At 40.9% G+C, this 19276-nt stretch overlaps 1 protein-coding gene across 1 annotated transcript in view; it reads right to left on the reverse strand.

Moving 5' to 3' along the window:
• Positions 1-19276, reverse strand: part of chrnb5a (cholinergic receptor, nicotinic, beta 5a) — a 38645-nt gene that overhangs the window by 4361 nt on the left and 15008 nt on the right. Inside the window, exons 2-5 of the mRNA XM_055632395.1 lie at positions 11242-11387; positions 10803-10847; positions 8484-8593; positions 7021-7972 (exon numbers count right to left, since the gene is read on the reverse strand). Coding sequence (XP_055488370.1) covers positions 7021-7972; positions 8484-8593; positions 10803-10847; positions 11242-11387 — 1253 coding nt within the window. The remainder of the gene's footprint in view (positions 1-7020; positions 7973-8483; positions 8594-10802; positions 10848-11241; positions 11388-19276) is intronic.

Consider the following 19276-nt stretch of genomic DNA (forward strand, 5'->3'; position numbering starts at 1 on the left):
ATGGTCACTACCTCCTTTACCATGTGTTCTCTTATCAAATCTGGTTATTACACAACACTAAATCCAGAATTGTTTTCTCCCTGGTAGGCTCCGGTACAAGCTGCTCTATGAATCCACCTCAGAGGCACTCTACAAACTCCCTTTCTTGGGGTCCAGTACCAACCTGATTTTCCCAGTCTACCTGCATGTTTAAATCTCCCATAACCACCCCAACCATGGACTGTTTGCCCTCCTCCCATCAGGGAGGTGGTACAGGAGCCTCAGGTCACGTACTAGTAGGATGCGGAAAAGCTTCTACAACAACACAATCACACTGCTGAACTCGGAGTCCCGACGATAGATTTCTCTGGTCCCTCCGTCCCCTTTGTTGAATTATTCTGTATTTCCTGACTATTCTGTATCTTCCCTCTTTCTATTTTTTTTTGTTTTTTTTATGTACAACTACTACGGACTGACGCAAAACTGCATTTCGTTGTACTGATACTTGTATTTGTGCGATGACATTAAAGTTGAATTGAATTGAATTGAATTGAATTACCTTTGTTACATGCTAATTTTAACTCCTGGTGCAATGAGCACCCTATCTCCAAGATGACATGCAGCTGCCTGCCAAGCCTGGAGATTTATTCATAAACATTTTCTGGACATGCAAAGGGGCAGGGAATGAGATATGCCAGACATTAACGTTCAGTATCTTCAAAAGCCTCCTTTGGCTGAATAAGGAGAAACCCCACAAAGGATATCCATTCTCCATCCTTTCCACAGCCTATCACTCTTGATCTGTAAGACCAATGTGTGACCAGTCTAGCGCATTGTGGTTGATTTAATATGACTGCAACTCCTGCTAAGCACCTGATAAATAATGAAATAGCTAAAAAAGGCACGGAGATCATGTAAATCCTCCTTCTCGGCTCCACTGAAGGGGATATAGGGCAAATCATTTTACATCAGCATTAAGGACATACTGCTTTGAGGTACCTCAAAGAAAAAATGGAGGGGACCTTAAAGGAGCCAATGAAATATTAATGCTTTACTTTTGGAGGGTTGGTAGAAATTTGCATCATAAGCTTGTTCAAACTGGAAGAGCTGTAGTATTATTTGTATCGGCAAATTAACCCCTTATAGTGTCAGCACCGTCAGGCAAACTATTCTGAATGAGCTGGCTGCAGGATGCACCTCTTGCACACTGCATTTGAGAAGAGTAATCTCTTATTCCAAACAACCAAGGGCCACTGTAGGCAAAGGCTTAACTTGGGAGGAATTTAAACAAAAACTGCCACCGTTTAAATCAAAAATTGATCTGGCCATTAGCCAAGTGGATAAAAATTATAAGAAATGTCAATAGAACAAAAAAGACAAAAAATGATCCAAGTCACCAAAAAATATATATTATCTAGCTTGTTCATTAAAGGAGTTGGCAATGAGTAAATTGGTTGTCACGTTTCCCAGGTGACAGCTAATATGCATACTCAAGCATCCATAAACTTAAGACAAGGAAGCGCAGATGCTAAAATCTTGAGCAAAACACTAGGTGTTGCAGGAACCCAGAAGGTCAAGCAGTAACTGTGGAAGGAACGTTTCCAGTTAGGAGCCTTCTTCGGACTATTGATTCTGACAAAAGATCCAGACCCAAAAAATCATGTCCATCCCCTCCACAGATGCTGCCTGAATGGAATTAGCACTAGTATTATTTTCTTATTATGTCTTACATGGAGAAGATGAAGAAGGCAGAGGAGAATTCCACTTCATTCCAGTGCACGCGACAGGGCTTCCCCCTGACTTTCACCTGTTCTCTTCACCCCTACTTGTCCTCTTCCTTGCCAAATCCCCAACTGTCAAGCTGGGGAGCCGAAGGCCCAAGATTCCTCGTTATGAGTTGGGGCCAACATTTACTTTAATTCTATTTCACGTTCGATATATTGTCAAAGCTCAAACTCTTTGTTTTTGAATTTTTTTCTGAATCTCTTTAAATATATTTAGTCATACTTTGTTCCAATAAAATTCATATAGCTTTGTTTTTTTTCCCCCAAAGGGGAGAAAACACAAACATCTTCACAGCATGTACCGCCGGATTCAGGAGTAGTTTATTTCCTGCTCTTCCAACTACGATTGAAACATCGCTTATCAATTCATTCCACAGATGCTGTCAGACTTGCTTAGTTACTTCATCAGTTTGTGCATTTTCATTAGATTTATTGTGTTGGGTATAGTCTGGGTGACAAGAGATTAAGCTTGGCATCTGGACTGCTGTCACCAGCTAGTGCCAATTGACCTGTGATCGGCTGTGGAATAATGGAATACATTTCTAAAGAAATAACGGTACTTCCCTATTTAAAGATGAAGTGCTTTCTGTTCCACATATCTTTTGGAGTGCTGTTAATTTTTAGAACTTGCCAACAGATGTTGAGTAGGAAAGAACAATGAATTAGCATTTATAAAGTGTTTTCCACATCCTCAGAGCATTGTTAAATGCATTAGTCAATAAATTGCACTTCTAGTGCAATTACTACATCGGAAGGAAATATAACTACCAGATTTACAGATGAAATGAAGAGAAATGAAATGGAACACTTTATATTTTATCTGGATGATGTGGCCAGGTTTGCTGTGAATGCAGGTGACTGCTTTAAACACGAGTGGTAACCTTTAAAGGCACAGTGCTCTGGGCAATGTTCCTCCAAAGAATTCATCATGACGCAATCGGTAAATTGGAGGGAGAAAGCTTTAGCTTCATTTTGTAATATTTAGTATTTACAACAATACCTTCACAAAACATTTTTATATTTTTACCAGTATATATTGTTTTACAAAATACCTGGGGCCAGAATTCCCACATATGGGCTATGCAATCATACCCCATGCCTCAATTATATCCATGAAAATGGCAATTTGGAGAAAATAACTGCAGTTTTCATCTGTGTGGTCTTTCTACCAAGTGTTTTTGGTGTGATAAACTTACACATCAGTGGCTAAGTCTGGATTTAGATAAGGAAAAAATAAGTGCATTGATTCATATGTAAATCTAGCCTGAAACACTTTTTCTGGAGAGATTATCCTTTTTTTTTTGCAGTGACCTCAAACTCCGTCAAGTGCAGAAGTAAATGCTTACCCCAGCTGCAAAGTGTATTGAATTAGGAAGTTTAAAATGTCACACAAATGAATAAAGAAACCTTGCAGCCTTAACCATAAACAAAAGTTCCACCAGAGGCCACAACCGCGAGGAGCCTAAATGTCATTGCACATCAGCTAATGCAGCAAGGCTTGCTTTCCGGAAGATAGAAATAGAATATTATTGAACCTTGTCACTGATAGAGAAATGTGTCCAATTAACCTCAAAGTGAAAACAATTTATATTTTGCATTAGGATCTAACTATACAAAGGCAAAAATGTTAAATCAAAGGGGAATCCTATTGATTCCCGGGATGGCGGGACTGTCAATGCTAAGAGAATGGAACGGCTCGGCTTGTACACTCTGGAGTTTAGAAGGATGCGAGGGAATCTTATTGAAACATATGATTGTTAAGGGTTTGGACAGGCTAGAGGCAGGAAACATGTTCCCGGTGTTGGGGGGGCCACAGTTTAAGAATAAGGGGTAAGCCATTTAGGACGGAGACGAGGAAACACTTTTTCTCACAGAGAGTTGTGAGTCTGTGGAATTCTCTGCCTCAGAGGGCAGTGGAGGCCAGTTCTCTGGATACTTTCAAGAGAGAGCTAGCTCTTAAAGATAGCGGAGTTAGGGGATATGGGGAGAAGGCAGGAATGGGGTACTGATTGGGGATGATCAGCCATGATCACATTGAAAGGTGATGCTGGCTGTAAGGGCCAAATGGCCTAGTCCTGCACCCATTGTCTATTGTTTATTGTCTATTGCCTATAAACCTGTTCTTGAGTGTGGAACCAGCGTTGCAGATAAAGGAAAACCAACAGATGTAGTTTGTTGGGAGGATGATCAAAATCGCCATATTCATTATATTGTCCCCACACTCTCCACAACCCCTCTGCAGACCTACATATGTGCATTAGCGGCAGTTTGCATGACCAATTAACCTAACAATCCACATATCCTTGCAATGTGAGAGCATACAGAGGCAACCCATGAGATTTCAGCGAAAAATATCAAGCACATTCAGCACCAGAGGTGAGGATCAGTGGAGTCAAAGAAAGCTGACCTCTATGGAAACTACAAGACTCTGAGCAATATAGACTAAACAGTAACCACAGTTGAATGGAGGAAGGGTTTAATAGTGTGGGTTGGAAGTGGATATTTCTTCATTGTGATTCCGCAGTGCTTTTGAGTTAGGATGCACAGATGTGTTCTGATTTGGTAGCAAATGTTTGTGGTTGAATCCTGATTTTTGATTGCCCTACAGAGACAGTGGCTGGTTATGGGTTTTCATCTCAATACCATGAGTGCCTTTAGTCCAATTACTGTTAAGGTTAAACAATCCTTTTTTGTTTTTTTTGATGAGGTTTTAGTTAAATTGTGTTGATTGTTCAGTGCTGAAAGAAATTACTTCAAGTATCATAAGACAACATTACACACAGTGGCAGCTCAGTGGCACAGCTGATAAAGCTGCTACCTCGCAGCACCAGAAACTCGGGTTCGATTCTATCCTCAGGGGCTGCCTGTGTGTCGCGTTTGCATTCTCCCTGTGACCATGTGAGTTTCCTCCAGGTGTCCCGGTTTCCTCCCACATCCCAAAAACATGAGGGTTTGTAAGTTACGTTTCTTCTGCAAAATTGCCCCTAATGTGTAGGGAAAATGCGGTAACATTGAACGGATGTAAACAGTATAACCATCGACATGGACTGAGTGAGATGCAGGGCATGTTTCTATGCTGCATTCCTAAACCAAGCTCAATACACTGGAGAAACACAGTTCCACTGAAAATGATGTTAAGTTCCTTTCTTTCCTCATGATGAACTAATATCATTCACTCATCCCCAAATAATAGTGTTTCACTAAACATATCATATTGTATTGTTCGTGTTGCCACCATTTAACAAACAAGCATAAATTATGCCCAGGAAAGAGTGATAGATGGAATACATTTCTGTTCCTATAATTCTGAAGTGTTTAAGTACAATGAATTGGAAAAAAATATTATTGGCTAATAGGGAGTCAATTTAAAATTGTCACAAAGAGTGGGAAGAGATGTGCAACGGACATTTTGTGGACAGAGGGTGATAGCAACATGAAGGATGCTGCAATGATCAGATGTTGCTAGAGATCAACGTATTTATGAAGGGAATATATTGGAAGCAGAGATGTGGATAGTGACTATACTATGGCCTTAGTTTATGATTGCCCCATGATAGAGCTGGTGTAAGCCTAATGGGCCTGTCCCAGTTAAGCGATTTTTCAACGGACTGCCGGCGACTGTCAAGTTGGCAGCAGTCGCCTGAAAAAACGGTAACTGGAACGGCGACTGTCGGAGTGGAACACACACACACACAAACACATCACAAAGGGGGGGGGGCAGGAAAAGCGGAGGAGCGCTGTCTAAAAATTCCCACTCTGCAAAGCCAAGGTGATACAAACACATTTTTAGACAGCGCTCCTCCGCTTGTCCAGGAAGGTTGGCATTTCAATTAAGACAGCTAAAGCACAGTGTACGGTAATTCATTTAAAAGAGGGGGGGAGAAGGAGGGAGAAGGAGTAGTGCCAACTTTTAAGAAGCCAGAGATACACGGCTATGAAGTTCAGCGGACATTAACATTATTGGTCGGTTCCTTTGTTCTGAAAACTACTGCTTACCTTTATTTTCCCCCAATGAGCCAATGAAATTCACCAGTCAGCACCGGCTCCAACCTACGAGAACCTCCGACCTCCTGGCAACCCACTAGGACCTCCTCGTGACCCATCTACGGCTCGAGAATCCTCGTCAATCTCCATGGCGACTTCATTCTAGTCAGCGCTAATTTTTCAACATGTTGAAAAATTCTCGGCGACCATAATGAGGCCGCGATTAGTTCCCAAAATGTGGGGATTCCTCACGACCATGAAGACAACTCTCCGGCAACCACCCGCGAACATGTGGCAAACATGTGGCGACCACGTGGCAACTAAAATGTCTCCTCCAGTCACCTAAAATGGCAGGCCCATAATAGTCTGAATAAGCATCTTCTGCACTATAAACTTCATGGCTATATTTGTACCAAACCACAAGACAAAGAGAACCATGTATAGCCTGGGACTGGATGTCAAGTATCCCGGCAGACTTTGGGAGGATGCTACCAGCTGGAGACACAGAGCGAAACCCTGGGAACAGAAGAATAAAGAAACACTGTGAAAATGGTCATGTGATGGACATCTGATGAGAACAGAGCTGCGAGTGACTTTATGGCAAGGCAGTACAGCCTTGAGAAGATAAGGTGTCTGGGAACGGCCATTTAGCAAAGGAACTGTATTATGAGAATGGAAATATGAACAAGCAACATAATTAAGAACTCCCTAAGGAACGAAGAAGTGTTTTGTTTATCCAGCACTTGGATGAGTGACAGCTCAAAATGATTGACTTTCGAATTGTGAGAGCCTTGTGTCAGAACAAAGGCTTCCTTTAGGAAATTGAAGGAAAATTTGTATAAAAGGGCTATCCGATACATTGGCAGCAAACAACCATCCCAAAAAGGAGGGTTCGAAGCTCAGAGAAGACTACCCCCTACCAACAGAGTGAATCTGGTCATGAGTCATGAGTCATGAGTTTTGTGATTTAGTTGAAGAAGTGATAAATTGAAATAATAAAGTAAATTAGAAATTATTAAAAGCCAATTGTTTGCATGTTTAAAGTTACTTGAGTGTTAAAAAAGATTAAGTTGTACTGAACTAAACTAAACCTTGATTTAGAGTCTTTTCTTCGACACATCAGTTGATACCCTATAGCTAAATTCTACTTGATCACGATGCTAAAACTTAATCTTTAATCAAAGGTCACATAATTAACCCATGAATTTTGATACTTTTTTTTTACTGCTTATTAACTAAAGATGAAGTAAGAGGAAGGAAAGGAGAAGCTCACACTCTGATCTTCATCTTCACATTTCATGTGCTCCGCTATGAATTTGACGCCATCCACTGCCTCTTGTATGTTGGACTGAGCCTTTGTTGAACTCTTCCTCCTTGAATCCTGCTGATCGGACATGTCTCCCAACCTCCAGCCACAGTTCCCTGCTGACTCCTTGTTCACATAGCATGTTTGTACTTCGGCTTGCTCTGCCTCACTGTCAATAAATGCTGCCAACTGCTTCTTTCTGATTCGATCCTTTATGCTTCGATTTTCTGGCCGTTTCATTAGCAGAAGAGCCGGCAGCTTCTTGAGAAATACTTGCTTCACCCAGTCGGGCATGGTGTGAGTGGTAGGTGACCGATGGTGGACATTCAATACGCAGACACTGGTGACGATGGAAAAGGTTACCAGGACCATGGTAAACATTAGGTACTTGCCAATTAGAGGAACATCCAAAGAAGTTGGCGGAACAATCTTTGAAATGAGCAGTAAAAAGACCGTTAATGCCAGCAGAACTGAAATGCACAGTGTTATTTTTTCCCCAGAATCAGAGGGCAAGTAGAACACCAATATTGCTAGAGAAGTAATCAGCACACAGGGGATGATAAGGTTGATGGTGTAAAACAACGGCTTTCTCCTGATGATAAAATCATAGGTGATATCAACATACGTGGGGTCCGTTGGAATCTCATTCCTTCTCCCTGGAAGAGCGACAATGTCCCATTCACCGCTGGGCTTGAAGTCGTCCCTGCTTGCAACATCACTGCTTAAAACTAAGTCAATTTCAGTTCGATCGTATGTCCATGATCGAAATTTCAGAGTACAGTTTTGCTGGTCAAAGGGGAAATGTTTCACTTTGATTCTGCAGGCGCTCTTATAGATGGCCGGAGGCAGCCAGAAGATATCACCAGTGCTGTATACGAGAGCGTTAGTGTAGAGGGACACCTCATAGGTCCCATCAGCACTGGAAGGAAAGAGATAAAAGAGCCATTTAGTGATTTTCAGTTTGGGAAGTATAATTATATCTTCATTACAGTTTATGTGACTTTCCATTGTTATTTTACATGCAGATAGCACTAAGTGTCAAAGGAATCACATCACAGGTCTTGTTAAGAATAGTGTGGCTGAGCTAATGTCTTATATATCGGTGTCCTCTCCCAGGCCAATCATCCCCGGAATCCTTCTTGTAAACCCTCCTCTGGCAATCTGATGCTCTGACATGTGGAGCATTGCCAAGCATTCACTGACCATTTCTCACCATAAACTCCCAGGAAGTGCAGCCCCACAGAGACTGAAGTATCATGTTTGATAGCTCAACTCAGAAACATATGATAATCTGAAATTACTCTTTTATAATTTTTGTATGGCAAATCAAAACTGCTTCATCCAAAAAGGACAAGGTAGACACATATATCCATAAAATTACAAGGTTCTATCAAATTAAAAATAAATAATTTTGTAAATAGTCGACCTACTTGTTATATAACACTATGTCAGGGAGCCAAATATGCCTGGAAGATATTCTAAGTGTGTGAATGCCTTCGTATTTTCCTGGATCCCACTTTAGGCGATAGTCGTTCCATTCCTAGTTGAAAAATCAATCAAATCATAGACCATGGATGATTAATAATAAATCTTTTTTTTTGGTTCATGACACAATAGGAGATACATGTGTTAGATTCTTTGTAGAATTCTTTGTTTTCCTGGTCAAAGGAGGACCTGTCAACAAAAGGTCCACAATTGCACTTCCTGCGGGTAACATTGAATCATCGAACTTTGTCCTTTTATTTTCCATTGAGAGCATCAGATTATCATTACACCAGACAAACTCAAAGGATATTAAGGGCCATTCAACGATTGACCTAGGACCTCATTCCCGCTGCACCAAAAAAAATAATAAAGGACTTTCCCTGTTTGAACTGTAAGACTACACCACAAGGACAAGGACAAATAGGTTTTTACCCCCTGCTGCACTAAATTGGCCGCCAAGGGCAGGGGCGATACAGACTAAGGGACTTGGTCTTGAAATTCGAGAGGGTAGATTCATCTGTGATTTTTTTTATTTGCTTATCTTTAAACCGAGCGTTAGCTTTAGAAATGTTTGAATGCTCCACTCATTGTTGCATGGCCCATGTTACAATGACAATGAAACTCTTCTGCCAGCCTTCTGCAGCCAACTTTAGCGAACAATGGCCAATGCACTTACAATGACAACTTAATTCAAAGATCTATTCCTAAGGTCTGGAATTATCATTACCAGACCCAAAACAATTCTGTCTCTCTCTACCTCTTTCTCCTCCTTCAAGATTGAACCTACAGTATCTGCTTAAGCAGGTCTTTAGTCATCAGAGTCCTTTCTTCTTAACTGCTTTGTATCAAATACACTCCTACTGTCTTGGATGTTTTACATATTGAAATAAATTATTTGACTATTTCCTTGTTTTCATTTATCTATTAATCATCTAATAATGATCCTGGGTAAATGCAGCAAATCATGCACTTGAACCAATTCTCATTCACAATATTCCATATTTCATCGTTTCATCTAAGCTTGCATCTGCAACCTTGTCACAAATCCTGATTATCTGTGGTTTTATACAAGGATAATTAATTAGTTATCATCAAACTTACCAAAAAAAGACACAAGGTGTTGCAACTCAGTGGGTCAGACAGCATCTCTGGAAGACGTGGATGTGACATTTTGGATCAAGACCCTTCTTCAAATTTATTTAGTTAGTTAGATTTAAATCCCACAGATGCCTTAGAGGGATTTGAACAACTTTTTTCCTGGTTCAACTATGAAGCATATAGTTTACTGATCAGGAACATTGACCTGTGGAGTAAATATGACAATTCCAATTTGGAAAACATCCAATGTTGAAATGTTGTAGTAAATTAGTGGCTATAGCACAAAGTGACCATGGGGCACTTGGAACCCTCAGCGTCAACGGTGGATGGTGCTGCAAGGTTTGTAGTTCCCCATCTGCTTGCTTCCATTCACATTCTGGAACCTGGTCTACGGTTCTCTTCAAAATGATTTTCCATTGTTTGTTTTATAACCATGATACAAATCCAAATTGTGGTCTGCAGACTGTTCATCTAAATATATTAAACCTGGGAGCTTTGTCTAACAGCTCTGGGACCTTTACAAATGTAGTGTTGATGTCAAATGTATTATAACAGAGCAGGTTAATGAACCAACTCCCCTTCCCATTCTAAAATCAACCGTTTTGTCCAAGGCCTGCTCCACAGTCCATGTGAGGCCAAACACAAATTAGAGGAACAGCACTTTTTATTTATTTTGGGCAGCTTACAAGCCAGGATTTGAACGTTGATTTATTTAATTTCTAGTAACGCTTTCATTCGCTCCTTTCCCCCCATCCCCTGCCCTAGCCACTCACGTATAGCCCCTGACTGCACAGGCGTGGCTAGAGAGGGAGAGGGTGAGGGGAGTAGAGAGGGAGGATAGAGGGATAGAGAGGGGAGAGGGGCAGAGAGGGAGGGAGAGGGGCAAAGAGGGAGGGGAGGGGTAGAGAGGGAGAGGAGAGAGGGGAGGGGTTAGAGAGAGAGGGAGGAGAGAGAGAGAGAGAGAGAGAGAGAGAGAGAGAGAGAGAGAGAGAGAGAGAGAGAGAGAGAGAGAGAGAGAGAGAGAGAGAGAGAGAGAGAGAGAGAGAGAGAGAGAGAGAGAGAGAGAGAGAGAGAGAGAGATGTATTATCATGGGACAGGGACAGGTTTATTATAGTTCCATTGTTTTACACCTCTCATCAATATATTGTGGATAAATTATACAAACCTGAGTGAGCCAAGCATTTGTGGTCATAATCTGTTCCCTTTCATTCTGGAGAAACAACAAAAAAAAAATCCCATACATTTATTTCTAAGCAAATTTGTTCTAAATATGTTCATGCATATGATCCAAACAAATTGAGAACACCACATAATTAATTAAATTAATGAGCAGAACGTGTTAATCCAAACTATCTCATCCAGATAATTGGTCAAGATGCGAGATCTTGGAGTTTAACAGTTTTTGCCATCATCATCTGACTAGCACCATTGATTACAGATCATTCAACCCCATTTGCATTCCATTGGATGAAGTGAGTCTAAACTAATAATGGGGAGCACCAAGGTTTAATCTAAATTATTATTTTATTATTATTATTATTTTGAGAAAATTATTTTACAGTTTAAATAAAATTATTGTTTTGGCTAAAGTATTGTGTACTCACCACACTTATTAACTGTGAAAGAGAAACCTTTATTGCGATGGTTACTATGTCAGTGCTATTCTTTGCTGGTCTGATGAGCCTATTATAGCGATCAGCATGTAAGAGGTAGTTTGCTAAGCATTCCTCTGTATTCGGGGGAAAAGCACCTGGAAAGAGGAAAACAAGATAGGGTTAATAAATGTTAACTTGTTTCATTCATTTTGTATTTATGATGGAAGTATGGTGCAATTAAAGATTAGATCATTTTAGGTTTTAGTTACTAGAATTTTATTTTGTAGCCGGAGTTGGCTGATTAATTATGGCTTCTCAGTTTTCCCGAGCAATTCCCACCATGCCCTTGCAAGGTTCAGTAAGATCCTCAAAGTGTTATATGACATGCATAGCTCACATCTTTCATCTTAACATTCACACTGAATCAGACATTCAGGGTATGATCCATGCACACAATTCACTAGGTTAAAAATGCCCAAATTTATTCCACATAAAATCTCAGGGTCCAAATAAATTCCTTGTTCATATGAAGCTCACAGAGAAACAGTGGGTGAGTAAAAATATTGTAGTACAATCTGAAATAGTGCAAAAATGGGTTTGAAAATTAGATCCCACTGAGAGCACAAACGTTCCGTGCACCACCTGCTCATGTGCAGACTTTTATATTTAGAAGGAATGAACAATAAGTTAATGCCTTGAGTTGAAAGAAGCAGAAAGCAACTTTTCCCGGAGGACCTCTGCCGAGCTTAGAGTAGACGTTTCCGCTCTTTATGAAATCCCTGGAGTCCAAGGTAAATAGCTCCAAACTTGGTTCTGAAATGACTGATGAGGCTATTGTGGGAATTGCAGACTTCCTCAGATGAATGCAGACAGTGGCTGAAAGGGTGAGTGGTTTGTCAGTTTATGAAGCAGTGGATTCTTTCCCCCTCTCACACAGGGCTTCTGTGTAATCTTGATGCATAATTTCAAGCATCGAACCGTGATGTGCGGGGCAGTGGGAATGTTTCTCTTCTTTAAGGAAACTTTGAGCACATCCTTGAATCTTCAGTCTGAAGAATGGTCTTGATGCGAAACGTCACCCATTCCTTTTCTCCAAAGATACTGCCTGTCCTGCTGAGTTACCCCAGCATTTTGTGTCGTTAACATGACTGTTAAGATTGTTGTAGCCGAGATCCAGAATGATCCCGAAGGCATGCCAGCAGATGTAGCTTGTCCACAGAAATGAGCCATTTATTCCAGCTCTCTGTTTTCTCTTTGTTAGCTAATCCTCTGTCTGTCGATTACCCTTGTTGACTGTAACATCTTACTTTGCGTAGTAACCTTACATGAAGCAGAACACCGAGTTCAGTTTAGAAAATACACTACAACTTCCAGTTTGCCAGTTAGCCTTTTACTAGCTTGCTTTTGATAAGAGATCTCGAGGTAAAGGAACAGCTTGGAGGTAGTGATCATAATATGATTAGGATCAATCTGCAATTTGAGAAGGAGAAGATTAAATCGGAAGTGTCAGTGATGCAGTTGAACATAGAGGACTATGAAGGCATGAAAGAGGAGCTGGCCAAGGTAGGCTGGAAAGGGATGCTAGCAGGAATGATGGTGGAACAGCAATGGCAGGAATTTATGGGCATAATCCGGAAGACACAGGATCATTTCATTCCAAAAAGGAAGAAAGATTCTAGGAGGCAACTGAGGCTGACAAGAGAAGTTAAGGATAGAATAAAACTAAAAGAAAAGATGTCTAACACAGCAAAGAGTAGCCAGAAGCCAGAGGATTGGGAAACTTTCATAGGACAACAGAAGGAAACAAACCGGTCAATATGGGCTGAAAAGATGAAGTACAAGGGGCTGGCCAGGAATGTAAAGAAGGAGAGTAAAAGCTTCTTTAGATATGTTAAGGAAAAAAGAATAGCAAAGTCATATGTCGGTCCCTTGCAGGCACGTGCCGTCAGGGTAGGCAAGGTAGGCAGTGCCTACCCTGACTAAAATTATAAAATGGTAATTATTTTATATATCTATATATTACTAAAACTCTGATCTTGACCGCTTTTGGCCCACTGTGCTGCGATTTCTGACAGAATGCCGCCACCTATGGTCAGAGCCCCCCTCCACCTTACGGGTGCGGAGGATTTTTCCCATCAATGATAAATCAGAGAGATATTAATGTTTTTAAAAAATTCACCATTCTCTCTGCTGCCCCTGCTGGAGGGAGGGGGAGGGACTATAAAACAAGGAAGTGGTGTGCCTTACTCACTCTCTGCAAGATGGATGAAGCCAAGGGTCACGTCTCTCTGAGCTCTGAATAACATTGAACAAATGTCTACACAATTGAATTGAAAATGAAAATATGGTTTGTTTTAAGTAAAAAGGCGCTGCCTGCAAATGGTTGCTTGGATGCTTTGGCTTGAAGTTGAAAGGCACTACTTACTGCAAATGGTGGCATGAAGTTGAAAGGCACTACTTACTGCAAATGGTGGCTTGGGTGCTTTGCTTAAAGTTGAAAGGCACTACTTACTGCAAATGGTGGCTTGGGTGCTTTGGCTTGAGGTTGAAAGGCACTACTTACTGCAAATGGTTGCTTGGGTGCTTTGGCTTGAAGTTGAAAGCCACTACTTACTGCAAATGGTGGCTGCATGAAGTTGAAAGGCACTACTTACTGCAAATGGTGGCTTGGGTGCTTTGGCTTGAGGTTGAAAGGCACTACTTAATGCAAATGGTGGCATGAAGTTGAAAGGCACTACTTACTGCAAATGGTGGCTTGGGTGCTTTGGCTTGAGGTTGAGGGGGCGGGATTATAAAACCAGGAAGTGGTGTGCCTCACTCAGTCTCTGCAAGATGGATGAAGCCAAGGGTCACGTCTCTCTGAGCTCTGAATAACACAGAACAAATGTCTACACAACTGTGTGCACCCTTAATGTGGCTTGAAAATATGGTTTGTTTGAAGTAAAAAGGCACTGCCTGCAAATGGTTGTTTGGGTGCTTTGGCTTGAAGTTGAAAGGCACTACTTACTGCAAATGGTGGCGTGGGTGCTTTGGCTTGAAGTTGAAGGGCGCTACTTACTGCAAATGGTGGCATGAAGTTGAAAGGCACTATTTACTGCAAATGGCGGCTTGGGTGCTTTTTAGCTTGAAGTTAAAAGGCACTTCTGCAAATGCACTTCCTGTTTGCACTGTATATTGATTTTAGATAAAACGCTACACTTACGGCTGTGATTTTTGGCCATCTTACTCAGTCCCCAGTCCGCTGAGCAGGTGCAGAGAATTCTTCCCATCAATGAAAAATAAAAGGGAGAGGTCATGACTCTGTCTGGGCTGTGAATCAACTGAACACACTGAATGTCTACTGAACTGTGAGTTTGATGTTTTGTGTGGTTTTATGGTGGTTTCACCCTGCATGAAATGGTATGAAGCTGCATTTGAATTTGGTGGCCTTGGACCCTGCTTGAAGTGGAATAAAACTGCACTGAATTTGGTGGCCTTGCACCCTGCAGAAAGTGGTATGAAACTGCACTTGTATTTGGTGGCCTTGGATCCAGCTTGAAGTGGTATGAAACTGCACAAATTTGGTGGCCTTGCACCCTGCTTGAAGTGGTTGGAAACTGAGTTTGAATTCGGTGGCCTTGCACCCTGCTCATAGTGGTAAGAAACTGCACTTGAATTTGGTGGCTTTGAACCCTGCTTGAAATGGTAGGAACATGGATGTGAATTTGGTGGACTTGCACCCTGCTTGAAATGGAATTTCAAGGAATAGTCATGAGTCAACTGCCAGCCCACTAGCCGTGAGTGAGCTACCAGCAGATCAGGCTTGAGGGACTGAGCTGCCACCCCAAGAACCCATACCAGCACTCCAGAAAGCCCCCCCCCCCCCCCTCACTGGCCACCAATATTGGAATCGGTGGAGAGGTGGAATATTGCGTCGGGGGACCAGCCCTCCCATGTGAACATGGGACCCAACGGGTCCCACTTAGTCTAGTATAAAATATATCTAAACCATATATAAAATGGTCATAAATAGTAAAGGCACGGGATAAATATACCCCCCTAAGAGATCGATCTCTTAGGGAGGCATAATTCTCCCGTGCCTTTCATCAGCAGTACGTTTTAAATGCGGAAGTATGTGCTACTCACTTGCTGTCGATGCTGCTTCAAGCCATCAGTAGGAATGGTCTGTAAAGGCAGCTGAAATTCTGCCTTTACACTGTGGATTGCGTGCATGTGCTGCGTTGCGCACTGCGCATGCGCATGCGCACGTTTCTTGGCGGGATTTTCAAAGATGGATAGTGATTACCTGAAGAGTTTCTCGAAGCAAACTTACAAGGAAAAGACCAAAATAATTAAAAATGGCAGACCAACGCCGGACCTTAAAGAACTTCAACAGCGCAAAGGAACAAAAACAATTAGAACATTTAAAACAGCTTGGTACAACAGGAAAGAGTGGCTATGTGGTTGTATTTCAACACATAGATTGTTTTGTTTCCCGTGCCTGTTATTTTCTGTATCTAGTGGAACTGTATGGGTAGCAGGTGGATACAGTGATTTAAATAACTTGCCTAATGGTTTAAACAAGCACGAGAGATCTGCTGCGCATTATGAAAGCCAAATAGCATTGAAGACATTTGGGTCTACACGGATCGACTTGCTCATAGATAAGCAGAAGCAACTTAGCATCGATATTCATAATTGAAAAAGTTAAGGAGAACAGAGAGATACTAAATAAGTTAATATGTACTACTTGCTTTTTGATCAGCCAAGAACTTTCTTTTCGCGGTGATAATGAAAACAAAGAATCGCTAAATCATGGAAACTATATTGAGTTACTGAAATATACAGCAAAATTTGATGAAAAATCGGCATCATTTACAGAGTTCATCCATTTTTTCTGGCATTTCTAACAAGATACAAAATGACTTGATTGAAGCAGTAGGCACAGTTGTAGAAATAATATTAAAGAAGAGATCGCAAAAGCCCTATTCATTGCCATAGAAGTGGATGAATCCATGTTATATATATATTTCAAATACAGCCCAATGCTCTACAGTATTCTGGTATGTATTGGACTCTGAAATTAAAGAAGCATTTATAGGCTTTGACAAACTTAAGGACAGAACTGCTACTAGTGTAACAGAATGCATATTCAATAACTTACACAAATATACTTGTGCTGAGAAACTTGTGGCACTGACATACGATGGAGCAATGGTAATGGCATCAAACTTAATTGGTGTTCAAGCTAAAGTAAGATAAAAGGCACCGTCAGCTTTATTTACCCACTGCTATGCTCATAAGTTGAATCTTGTTCTGTCTCAGTCAGCTAAATTCATACCTGAATGTACCGGCCTTTTCAAGACCATTGACGCTTTTGCCTCATTTTTTAGTCATTCTACAAAACAAACACAATTTCTTGATGAAATAGTGCAGAAACGCATTCCAAAGGCAGCACCAACCAAATGGACTTCATACTCAAAGCAAATTCAAACAATTTTGCAATATCATGGAGACCTCTGTAAATTTTTTGACAGCATTAACAGCAATCCTTTATTGTGGGATCCTGAAACTTTGGTGAGGAGCAATGGGTTTTATGCTTGGCTAACAAAAGATTCTACATACTTTCCTCTTATGGTTTATAATGAAATATTCAATAAAACTGACACTCTCTACAACATTTTGCAAACTAAAAAGATAGATATTCCTTATTGCATTGAAAGAATCAATGAAACAATACATTCGCTTAAGGATCTGCACCAATATTTTGATGACATTCATGAAAAGTTTAAAGAATATTGCAAGGAAAGTTACCTGACTGACTCAAAATCTCATTCAAAACGTCCAATTAAAGAAGCATGAATATTTGATCTGATATTGGTTGAAATATTGAAGCATATGGAAGCAAGATACAGAGACTTCAAAAATTTACAATTCATTTCCTTCCTTGATGGAAACAAGTTTCAAGAACTTGCTTGTCAAATTGATCAGGAGTCAATGGAAAGTTTGGAAAGAAACTACGGTAACTTCTTTGATGTCATAAGACTGAAAGCGGATCTAGCTGGAATTTATAATGCACAAGTGTTTTGGGATAAATCATTTAAAGATTTACTTGTTTTTATATTTCAAAATGGACTGGAACAAACGTTCCCTGAAGCCATGAAGCTGCTACAATTAATATTAACAATTTCTGCTACAGCAGTTTTTGTTGAGATATCATTTTCAGCTTTGAAAATAATTAAAACCTTCACCAGGAATAGAATGTCCAATTAACGGCTTTCATCACTTGCTTTAATTTCTATTGAAAAGGAAAGATTTACTCAGATGGAGCAAAGTCCCACTGCTAATTTCTATGAAAAAGTTATGGATATTTTAGCTGCAAACAAAGAGAAGAATTGCTTTTGTGTACAAATAATATGGTATGTAAATTTATATGGGCTTTATGTTTTTAAATTTTTCAACATGTTAATCCTGGCCAGATTGAAGAAGCTAGGACTAAAATTGAGTATAGTCTTCTGGGCTGCTGGGCCATTTGGTCAATTTGAAAGTGCTCTCTGTGGAAATGGGACAAGCTGCAGTGGTGCCAATTTGTCTCGAGCTCAGATCTAAGCTGCAGGAAGAGAATGGGAACATCTGCTGACCCTGGTAATTAGGTGCAAAATGCACAGAATGGATTGGATGACTGCAAACCAGACATACACCTTGTAAATAATTGTAAATAATGTTGCAAAGCTTTATGTTGCTGAATGTTGATTGGATGAGGTATTGAGCCTTGTCTGGTTTTCTTGCATATCAGTATAAATGTTGCGAGCTTCGCTTCCTCTGAGAAACACTGTTTGAATACAATGTATTAGCCACTGTATTATTGGGTTAGGGAGATGCCTGTCGTGTACGGGGTTAATCGATATCTGTAATTGGATTGTAAAGAGACCCCAATGTGATTCAGCCCCTTGAGATCCAGGGACCTATAAAAGTCCGCTGCCACGATGTCCTGCATCAACCTTCTGGAAAAGTGCTTGGGACTGCGTGACCTTCTGGAGTGTCTCTGTTTGAGCGAGGCCTAGAGGGCTTGATCAGACAGATACGAGGTTCGAACCCATGGTGGTTAGGTATAGTACTAGAAGTGTAATTGTGTTTTGTCAAAATAAAGATTAGTAGCGCAAGTGCTTGATTCACTGGTTTTTGACTGAAACTAGGCTGGGGGGAAGCTAAGAACGAACAATTTACACCGCCATGGAGAGTAACGAGAATTCTATGCCGTAGTTGTGTCGCCAGGATGTCCTAGTGTGTTGCCAGGAGATCAAAGGTTCTCGTAGGTTGTAGCCGGTGCTGACCGGTGAATTTCATTGACTCATTGGGGGGAAAAAAACGTAAGCAGTAGTTTTCAGAACCAAGGATACTGACCAGTAATGTTAATGTCCGCCGAGCTTCACAACCGTATATCTCTTCTTAAAAGTTGTCTCCACTCCGTCTGCCCCCAGTCTCCCCCTCCCCCCCCCCCCCCCCCCCCCCTCTCTTTTAAAGGACTTACCATACAATGTGATTTTTAGCGTCCTTTAGTTTCCTCCCATCTGTGTCAGGCAACAGAACCATCCTACCAACAACTGGAGAGCCGTCCTGAACTACAATCTACCGCATTTTAGACCCTTAGACTATATTTGATTTAGCACTAAACATTATTCCCATTATTCCCTTTATCATGTATTTGTACACTGTGGGTTGCTCGAATGTAATCATGTATTGTCATTCCGCTGACTGGTTAGCACGCAACAAAAGATGTTCACTGTACCTCTGTACACGTGGCAATAAACTAAACTCAAACATGATTTTTCATAAAGCTTGGATCCCAGAGGTTACAACTGGCTTCTCAACATGCTGACATCTTTTTCAACTTTGATGTCCCAATCACACCCTAACCAGTACACTCCCTCATGCTAAAATATCCCATGTTGCACCTGAATCAGACTACAATTACAATCTTCAGTAGAGATTCATCTTCACCATTCTAAAACTTAATTATATCATTGGATTCATGCAAACAACTCCCAGCACAAGAGTTAGTGAC

This window comes from Leucoraja erinacea, chromosome 3 (genome assembly GCF_028641065.1).
Source record: "Leucoraja erinacea ecotype New England chromosome 3, Leri_hhj_1, whole genome shotgun sequence".
In the NCBI taxonomy this organism is placed as follows: domain Eukaryota; kingdom Metazoa; phylum Chordata; class Chondrichthyes; order Rajiformes; family Rajidae; genus Leucoraja; species Leucoraja erinaceus.